The sequence below is a fragment of the Lontra canadensis genome, unplaced genomic scaffold, assembly GCF_010015895.1.
Source record: "Lontra canadensis isolate GAN:19392208 unplaced genomic scaffold, GSC_riverotter_1.0 scaffold107, whole genome shotgun sequence".
Classification (NCBI taxonomy): domain Eukaryota; kingdom Metazoa; phylum Chordata; class Mammalia; order Carnivora; family Mustelidae; genus Lontra; species Lontra canadensis.
The window spans coordinates 5,878,823-5,888,992 of NW_022631101.1; the positions used below are offsets into that span (position 1 = coordinate 5,878,823).

General features: G+C 38.7%; 1 protein-coding gene across 1 annotated transcript; it reads right to left on the minus strand.

The window, feature by feature from the left end:
- Positions 1-3,505: 3,505 nt before the first annotated feature.
- On the minus strand, positions 3,506-5,531 carry LOC116855958 (zinc finger protein 84-like). The gene is given in 1 exon segment (XM_032839048.1): positions 3,506-5,531. A coding segment is annotated over 1 exon segment (1,539 nt). The 5' UTR covers positions 5,045-5,531.
- Between the last annotated feature and the right edge of the window lie 4,639 nt (positions 5,532-10,170).

A 10,170-nucleotide genomic window follows, 5' to 3' on the forward strand; every position in this document is an offset into this window, starting at 1 on the left:
CATGATTAGAATTCAGTGTGACAGCACAGATCACAGACTTGTTCCAATATACCCAGCTCTGACAGGGACTCTTGGGCCCCTGGCAACGCCCTGGACAGAAATTACATTTCTGGGAAGAGCACTCCATACCAGTGAACTCAAAACTGCCACTCAGAGTAGCCATTCTAGCATGCTTCTGTCTATGCTCATACAGCCACACAAGATGGTTCTTTATTTAGTCTATTTCCCAAATCCTTAAGTGTGCGTGTCCAGAACATAATCTCAAAGGTAAATCCTTATCTTTCATTTCAAAAAGTTTCTTCAATATCTACTATATGCCCAAATAGGTTGTGAGTCCTCGGATATACCAAGATTAGCCGAACTAGATCATTATACCTAAGAACTCCCAGCCTAATGTGGGAGACACATATACAAAATATAAGAATATAAATTATGCCATGAATGAAGGACATAAATGCTTTGTGGAAACATATATCATGAATTCCAGCACTTAGTAATTCTGTGATAATATATAGAAAATTATATTTTTATTAATTTAGTAAATTATTAAAAAATTATTATGTATATATACAAGGAAAAATAATGTAAAAATATGAGAGAAAAAAAGTTAATCTGCATCCTCCCTCTCATTTCTAGGCTTACTTCTCTTCCTGGAGATGACCACAGATCTCAGGTGTGCATTCTAGCAGGTTTCGTCCTGTTTTTAAAAAAACGTATGTATGTGTCTGTATGTGCTTTAGCAATAAGTAATAAATGTAGGATTGAATGTGTTGCTTATATTTATAAATTTAAAGTATTCCTCCTAATAAAACATGGGCCAAAGAAAAAAATACTAGAAATACGGCAGTAAAAAAAAAAAAAAATATGTGAGACATATACCAGGAATGAAAGAACAGGAATTTTATTAATAAAATAAGAACATTAAAATTCACCATATATGTTTTAGTATTATAAAATTCACTTAATATATCTAAGAAGAAAATTCATATGACTGTCACCATTGATGCTAAAAATAGCTTTTGACAAAAATCAACATGATTTTTAAAAAACCACTCAAGGATGTAGGAGTTAGTTTATGATGCTTTCTTAGTGTGATAATCTATTTATATACTAGCACTTTATTGGCACTTAACTGAAGCTGCATATTGATCGAGTATCCAGAGAATCCTGTTGGACTCTTATTATTCTCCGTGGCTGTCTGTGGATTCTCCTGTCATTCCATCTAGGCAATCAGGTCATCTGCAAATAATGACAACTTTTTTCTTCATTTCTAAGAGTAAGCCCTTTCATTTTTATTATTGACATATTGTGCTGGTTAAGATCTCCAGCTCAGGGATGCCTGGGTGGCTCAGTTGGTTAAGCAGCTGCCTTCAGCTCAGGTCATGATCCCAGCATCCTGGGATCGAGTCCCACATCGGGCTCCTTGCTCTGCAGGGAGTCTGCTTCTCCCTCTGCCGCTCTGTCTGCCTGTGCTCACTCTCTCTCTCTCTCTGACAAATAAATAAATAAAATCTTTAAAAAAAAAAAAAAAAAAAAAAGATCTCCAGCTCAGGAGAGATGTTGCAGCAGACCTCACTGTCGAACAACTAGGGAACATCTCTCAAGTTTTATCATTCAGTGTGAAGTTAGCTGTCAAGCTTTGGTAGCTGATATCTATTAAGATGAAGAAGATATATTTGCATCTGTTTTGCTAAGCAGTTATTTTTTCATTAATTACCATTAATATTTTATCATTTCATCTTGCATTATCATTGCAAGAATGCCGGCACTCAAAATACAGATAAAAATCAACAGTTTTTCAATGGTACTTTTTCCAAATACATTCGTTATTGATGTAAAAATATACATAAAACAAAATTAGCATTTTGAAGTATACAATCCAGTGATGTTCTACATTCACAATGTTATGCAACTACCACCTCTACCTAGTTCCCATTTTTATTATTCTAAAAAAGAAACAAACAAATCCATAACCATTAATCAGTCAGTCTCCATGCTCTCTTCTCCCCAGGCCCTGGAACCCACCAATTTGCCATCTCTATAGATTTACCTATTCTCCACATTTCATATAAACAGGAATACAATATGGGGTCCTTTGTGTCTGGCTTCTTTCAGTTATCATGTTTTGGAGGCTTATGTTCATTCAGCAACATTTCACTTGCATAGGTAACCAATATTCATTATGTATATCTATGTGAATACATGTATATACACACACGTACCACATTTTGCTGATCCATTCATCCACTGATGGACACTTGGATTACTTCCACCTTTTGGTTATTGTGAACAGTGTAGAAGTACTGTAGTACTTCTACTTTCATGTAGAAGAACCAAAGTACCTGCTTTCAAGTTTGTTCAATATATAGCTGCGGGTGGCACTCCAGGGTCATATAGTAATTCTACATTTAACTTTTTAGAGGAATTGCGAAATTGTTTTCCACAGCAAGTGAACCACTTTCCATTCCAGCTATGTTCAAGAACTCCAACTTCTGCAGTGTTATCCTTAATATTAGTAAATACTGGGCATTTTAGGAAATACTAAGAGAGAAAATGTTTCTAGTGCCCAAGGACGTGTTTTCATAATAAATCCAGAGTTCCTGCATTATACAGAACTTGGAATAAATATACATGAACACACACGTGAACACAAGTCTTTTCTCCCCCTTTGTCTCATATGTTGCTTATTTTTTAGTATTCCATGTAAATCTTTTATCACTTTTGCATATCTAAGAAATAAGGCTCTAGAACAATAGCAGTTTCAAGTAGTGATAGTTCATCACACTTGGAAGAAACACTACAAAAGACAGTAAAAATAAGGACAGCAAATTTATGCAGTCTAATGCTTTAGAATTCTTACTAAGTCAAATTATATATTATAAGGTATTCTGACTTTATAAGGAAATAGAACATTTCTATCTCCATGAGATTTTATTACTTAATATTGTATGTCTAGTAAAATGTTATAATATTATAAGCATAATTTGTTTAATAAATTTTATTAACTCCTAAAAATTATGTTCATTCCAACAAATAATAAAGTCAAATACAATGTACAATGAGATGTGATTTTTCTTGGCTTTTCTGCACTCACTACAACTGCAGGGTCCCTCCCCAGAATGAATATCCTAATGTATAACAAATGTGACTTGAAAAGAATGATTTCCCACTTTCACTGCATCCACAGGTGTTTCCTCCTAAACACATAGCCTGTGAGTTTCAAATGAAATTTTTGACAATCTCTGAATTTACAATGTTTTTCTCTTTAGGTGCGATCCCTGCGGTAGACTGAGAGGAGTGTTCAGATGAAAGGCTTACAGCTTTCATTGCATCTAGAAGGTTTATTTCTTATAGAAGTTCCAGAATGGTCTACTATAATCAAAGCGTTCATGACATTTCTATTTTATATGAGTTCTCTGAATGGACAGGATTAATCAAAAACTATTTCTCACATTCCTATAGTCATTGCATAGAGAATTTTCTCCTATGCTGAGTTCGCTGATGATTAATAAGAGCTGACTTCCGGAAGGCTTTTGGACATTTGTTGCCTCATAGGCCCCTCATAGGGCCTCTCTCCTGTGTGAGTTCTCTGGTGGCCAATGAGAGTTGACAAAGTAGCAAATGCTTTCTTACAATCACAGCATTCATATGGTTTCTCTCCTGTATGAATTCTCTGATGTACAGTGAGATAGGATTTAGCTGTAAAGGCTTTATTACAGACATCACATTTGAAAGGCTTCTCACCTGTATGGGTTCTCTGATGTATAATGAGAGTTGACTTACAGGACAAAACCTTTCCACATTCACTGCATCCATGAGATTTCACTCTCGCGTGACAATTTTTCAGATGGTTAGTGAGACCTGACTTCTGGATGAAAGCCTGCTGACATTCACTGCAGCCATATGGTCTTTCTCCTGTGTGAATTCGCTGATGAATCGTAAGATGTGCTTTAGGGGAGAAGGCTTTCTCACAATCTGAACGTTCATATAGTTTCTCTCCCGTATGAATTCTCTGATGGACAATAAGATGTGCGTTCGATGTGAAAGCTTTATCACATACACTGCATTTGAAGGGCTTCTCACCTGTATGGGTTCTCTGATGTATAATAAGAGTTGACTTAGAGGACAAAACCTTCCCACATTCACTGCATCCATGAGATTTCCTCACTACATGCTGAGTTTTCTTATGATTAGTGAGATCTGACTTCTGGATGAAGGCTTGTTGACATTGACTACATCCATACGGTCTCTCTCCTGTGTGAATTCACTAATGAATCATGAGCTGAGCCTTTTTTGAGAAGGCTTTCTCACAATCTGAGCATTCGTATGGTTTCTCTCCTATGTGAGTTCTCTGATGCGCAGTGAGATGTGTCCGAACCGTGAAGCCTTTATCACATACTCTGCATCTGAAAGGTCTCTCTCCTGAATGAGTTCTCTGATGTAAAGTGAGTTTCGACTTCCAAGGAAAAGCTTTCCCGCATTTACTGCATGTATAGGATTTCCCTTCTCTATGACGAGTTTTCAGATGATAGATGAGTGCTGACTTTGTAATGAAGGCTTTTGGACATTGACTACATCCATATGGTCTCTCTCCTGTGTGAATTCGCTGATGGATTATGAGCTGAGCCTTTTTTGAGAAGGCTTTCTCACAATCTGAGCATTCATATGGTTTCTCTCCTGTGTGAGTTCTCTGATGTACAGTCAGATGGGTCTGAACCTTGAAGGCTTTATCACATACTCTGCATCTGAAAGGTCTCTCTCCTGAATGAGTTCTCTGATGTAAAGTGAGTTTTGACTCCCAAGGAAAAGCTTTCCCGCATTTACTGCATACATAGGATTTCCCTTCTCTATGATGAGTTTTCTGATGACAGATGAGTGCTGACTTTGTAATGAAGGCTTTTGGACATTGATTGTACCCAAATGGTCTGTCCTCTGTGTGAGTTTGTTGATGAGTAATTAGCTTTAACTTACTGGGAAAGGCTTTCCTACAATCACAGCATTCATGAGATTTCTTTCCTGCACAAGTTCTCTGAAGCAAGGTCATGAGTGGTTCATAAGAATTCACTGCACATTTATTCCATCCATATGGTTTCTTACCTAAAGGATTTGGGTCATAATGAGTGAGCTCCGACTTCTGAGTGAAAGCCAATGTACCCACAATAGAATGAGCAAGATAATAAGGAAAGGTCCAGAAAAATATTTTTTTCCATTTACTATAAAAAACAGTAATGAGACAATCAGTAAAATCTGAGTAAGCTCTGTAGATTGGGTAATGGTTCTATATCCATACCAATATTCTGATTTTTTTCTTTTTTTAGTATTTTGTTTACATGGAAAAATTAACTTATTTCTAGGGAATACACATTCAAGTATTTCAGTATAAAGAGTTCAGAAAGACAGGATGTGTGTATGTGTGTGAATGGAATAATAGGTGGATAGAATGTGATAATGCAAATGTGGTAAAATATTACCACTTAGGGAAATCTACAAAAAAGAATATGTAAGGGACACCTGGGTGATTCAGTCGGTGAAGCGTCTGCTTTCGGCTCAGGTCATGATCTCAGGATCCTGGGATCGAGCCCCATGTCAGGCTCCCTGCTCCGCAGGGAGTCTGCTTTTCCCTCTGCCCCTCATCCCACTCATTCTCTCTCTTTCCCTCTCTCTCAAATAAATGAATAAAACCTTTAAAAAAAAAAGAGAGAGTATGTAAGAAATTCGTGTATAATTTTGGGATTTCTCACTAAGTCTAAATTGTTCAGAAATAAACATTTTCAATAGAAGAAAAATATAAAATAAAGGACCTTTATGTAAAGATATATAGGAGTATTACTTATAACAGCCTGAATGTGGAAGGGAGAATTTGTTTTATGTTCACACAATGGCACCCTGCACAGTACTCTGGTACTCTTGATCTAGTGCTGGTTACACAGTATACTGACTGTAAAAATTAACTGAGCTGTACCCTTATATCTATATCTTTTTGTGTATGTTACACTTCAAAAAATTTTTACATAAAAAACTAAGCAAAAATTTAGGCAGGAGTCAGGAAATGCTCACATGTAGGAGGAATTTGGATATTATACTAATAGTAACAGGATGCCATTCAAGGTAATAGTGGGAGAGAGATGACATGCCCTGATTTTCACTTTAAGAATGTCATCCTGTGTGTATATCTATCAGTTATCACACTAACGAGGTCTTAAGTATTGTGACATAAATACTGTTTTTAGGATTGTGGACTGTGCTTGGGAAAATCAGTAAAGACCTGCTATGGCACATATCACTTTTTTTTTTTTTAATTTTACTTTAGATCTTTCCCTCTTTCCTCCAACTCAGAAGACTGTTATTTCCATATGATGGTTTAGTTATCTTCCATACTCAGATAATTGTCTGAACCTGATGTCTTTATAAGTCTGCATGTTTCTAAAGTTTCTTTTTGTCTTCATGAATTTTGGGGGTGAGAGGATGGAACAACTAACTTCTATTACTTTTTAAAAATAAGTAATAAAAAAAGACCAAGAAATCTGGCTATTACGTGGAGAATAGAGAGAAGCAAGAATAAAGAACTGAGAGCATTCTCAAGAAAACTATAATAATTTTGGCAAGAGACAATGGATGTTGGGGCTTGGGTGAAACAATAGTTATAGAAAGGAGTAGAGGCCCTCCAGATACAATGAGGAGAAAGTACAGACTACACTCGCTGATGGACTGGATTTGTGGTGTAAGTGAGAAGAGGAACCAAGAGTGACATGACGTTTGAAGTAATTATTAGATTTCTGAGTGCAGAAATGAAACACATAGGCGAATGTGTATGGATAAAAGAAGTCTAGGTTGGAGACAGAAATTTGGGGCTCATCAGCATATAAATAGTATTCTTAAGGCCATGAAAATGAATAAACCACACTAGAAACAAATGGTAGAAATAGGCAAGGACAAAGCTTCATGATCTCTGCTCTGGAGACTTGTGAAGATGCCCAGAGAATGGACAAAGTCCATCCATCAGGTGCAGACAATGACCAAAGAAAGATGCCAACATAAGTCTTGAACAAATATCTGGTAGAGGCAGGTTAGAATGAAGAATCTCAGCTTCTCATTCAAAGATAAGCATAGTTAACCCTCTTACTGATTCTTTTTTTTAAAGGATTTTATTTATTTATTTGACAGAGAGAGATACAGCGAGAGAGGGAACACAAGCAGGGGGAGTGGGAGAGGGAGAAGCAGGCCTCCCACCAAACAAGGAGCCTGATGCAGGGCTCGATCCCAGGACGCTGGGATCCGGACGCAAGTCGAAGGCAGACACCCAATCGACTTAGCAACCCAGGCACCTCTCTTATGGATTCTTTTCTAATTTTTTATTCAACAGACAACAAGCTCTAATATATTTAGACACCACCACTGTGGTCAACATTCCCACCTTCTAGCTTGTTTTGATACATTGAGAAGGTCCACTGAAGTCCAAAAACCTGAACTTAGGATAAAAGGCTTCTGTGTTAACTAGAATTGTTACATCCCTTGATCAGGTAAAAGGGGTGAAAATAAGAGCTGCTGAGAAAACAGGAAGGGGCATTGCCAGAGAGGAAATAGAAGAGGAGGAGGAGGTTTGGAAGCTGTACAGGAAACATTCTACCAAACATAAATCAATCCAAAGAGAGAAAAAGAGGTGCACATCTCCCCGAAACACCAGGCAAATGAGAGCCTCATTAATTATTTAGGTGTCTGTAAGGACCTCTAAAGGCTGACCCTTGTTAAAATGCGTTTGGAAAGGGTCATCCCCTGATGGCCAACTATGTTACTTTCAAAGTCTCACATCTTTTTGTTCTCAGTTGCTCACTTACCTGAAAAGTACTGACATTGCATTTCATTTTCTATGCTCCATGACTCTTCTTTATGCTCAAAATTAAGGATCATATCTGGCTTGGTAGCTGGATAGCCTGTTCATGGGAAATGACAAAGACCCGGACACTTATAATTGGACTTGGTGGGAGATATCTAAGGAAAAGCACGAAAGTCTCAGGAATTGACAGTTTCACCTTGACAGATCATCTATCGATCGAAGGGGAGAGCACACAAATTCTATCTGGAAACAGAAGACAGACTAAGAATCTATTGCCTATAAACTGAACTCCAGTATCTTGAAGCTCTTTGGAAGCCAGGGCAACTGAAAAAGGAAAGGCTATTGTCTGTGACACTTTGCAGGACACACAGCAAACATCTTTAACTTTTGTCACAGATTGCTAGAATTCTCCAACATCATACCCAGATATAGATTCTTCTGAGCAGAACCTAGTAGCTGCCACTCTTCCCAAGGCAGCTGCTTAACTGATTGAGCCAGCCCGGCCCCCCTACATCATACGTTCTTAAATATCTATTCACCTGCATTCCTTTAGCAAATTCAATGGTCTACATTTCATTATTCTACCTTTGCCCTAATGTTGATTGTATGGCTTGTTATTCCTTCAATTCTGAATTTAGGAATGTTTGTATATTTCCACTTGTTATTTTTATAAGCCTCCGCAAATCCATGATGACAAGGGCAAGAAACAAAAACCCACCAGGGCCTTGGTCATTTTCTTCTGTTCTTTGGAAATCATCAGCATTTTTAAGTCTACTGTCTTTTCTGGTTCTGAATATCTGACAAGAAAGCTCTGATTAAGAGTAAAGGAGAGGGGCACCTGGGTGGCTCAGTGGGTTAAGCCTCTGCCTTCAACTCAGGTCATGATCACAGGATCCTGGGATCGAGCCCCACATCGGGCTCTCTGCTCAGCAAGGAGCCTGCTTCCCCCTTCTCTCTCTGCCTGCCTCTCTGACTGCTTGTGATCTCTGTCTGTCAAATAAATAAATAAAATCTTAAAAAAAAAAAAGAGTAAAGGAGACAAGGGGCACCTGGGTGGCTCAGTTGTTAAGCCTCTGCCTTTGGCTCAGGTCATGATCCCAGGACCCACATTGAGCCCCACATGGAACACTACATGGAGCCCCAAATTGCATCCTGCTCAGCGAGAAGTCTGTTTCTCCCTCTCCCACTCCCCCTGCTTGTGCCACTCTTGCTGTATCTCTGTCCAATAAATAAATATCTAAAAAAAAAAAAGAATAAAAGACACATTTCAATGACAGACTAGCTTTTAGTTTTTTTAATATTCTTTTTTTTTTTAAATATTGTATTTACTTATTTGACAGAAAGAGAAATCACAAGTAGGTACAGAGGCAGGCAGAGAGAGAGGGGGAAGCTGGCTCCCCGCTGAGCAAAGAGCCTGATGCGGGGGCTCAATCCCAGGACTCTGAGATCATGACCTGAGCCGGAGGCAGAGGCTTAACCCACTGAGCCACCCAGGCACCCCAGCTTTTAGTTTTGACAATTACTCAACACCCTTCTTTTCATGGGGGAATGAATTCCTTTTTTTAGCAAGAGCATGTGAGTGCAGGGGTTTGGGGTGGGGGGTGGGGAGGAGAGAGAGAATCCTAAGCAGGCTCAACATTCAGTGTGGAGCCCAACACAGGGTTCAGTCCCACGACCCTGATATCATGATCCAAGCCAAAATCAAGAGTTGGATGCTCAACTGACTAAGACACCCAGGTGCCCCATGAAGGATGAATTCTTAAAAGCACAAAGCTGGGGTTAGAAAATGGAGCCCTCAGAGAGCAGACTAATCAGCTCACACACCAGCTAGGAATTTCTAGTCTACCTTCACCCCTAAAACACAAATACAGAGAAAGCCAAACCTGGAGTAACTGCTCCCCTATAGAGAACTAGCACTAGGCAACTTCTTGTGGGACAGCTGATTCTGGACTTCCCCGAGGTCTGGCAGGTTCTAAAATCTGAGACCCAAGTTCTAGACTGGAAATCAAGACGAAAGTAGGTAGAATCTGTAAGTCTGTAGAGACTGTGTTGTGAGGTTCTAAAGTAGGTAAATCAAAATTCTTTCCGCTGAAATCATCATCCCACTCATAACAATACTATTTCAAAATTGCTTGCTTAGTCTTCAAGGCACTGCATGGCAGACATTGTTCTAGAAGTTTTCTGTTTGTGGTGACAAGAGCTGTTAAGAGGAGGCCAGGACAAAACACTCCACAGAACACAGACTACCAAAGTTTTTTCTGGGGACCAGGAGCAGAAGGGATGGGATAAACGGAACAGTAAGGTTCAGTAGGACCCACAAATTCCCTTCCCAAGCT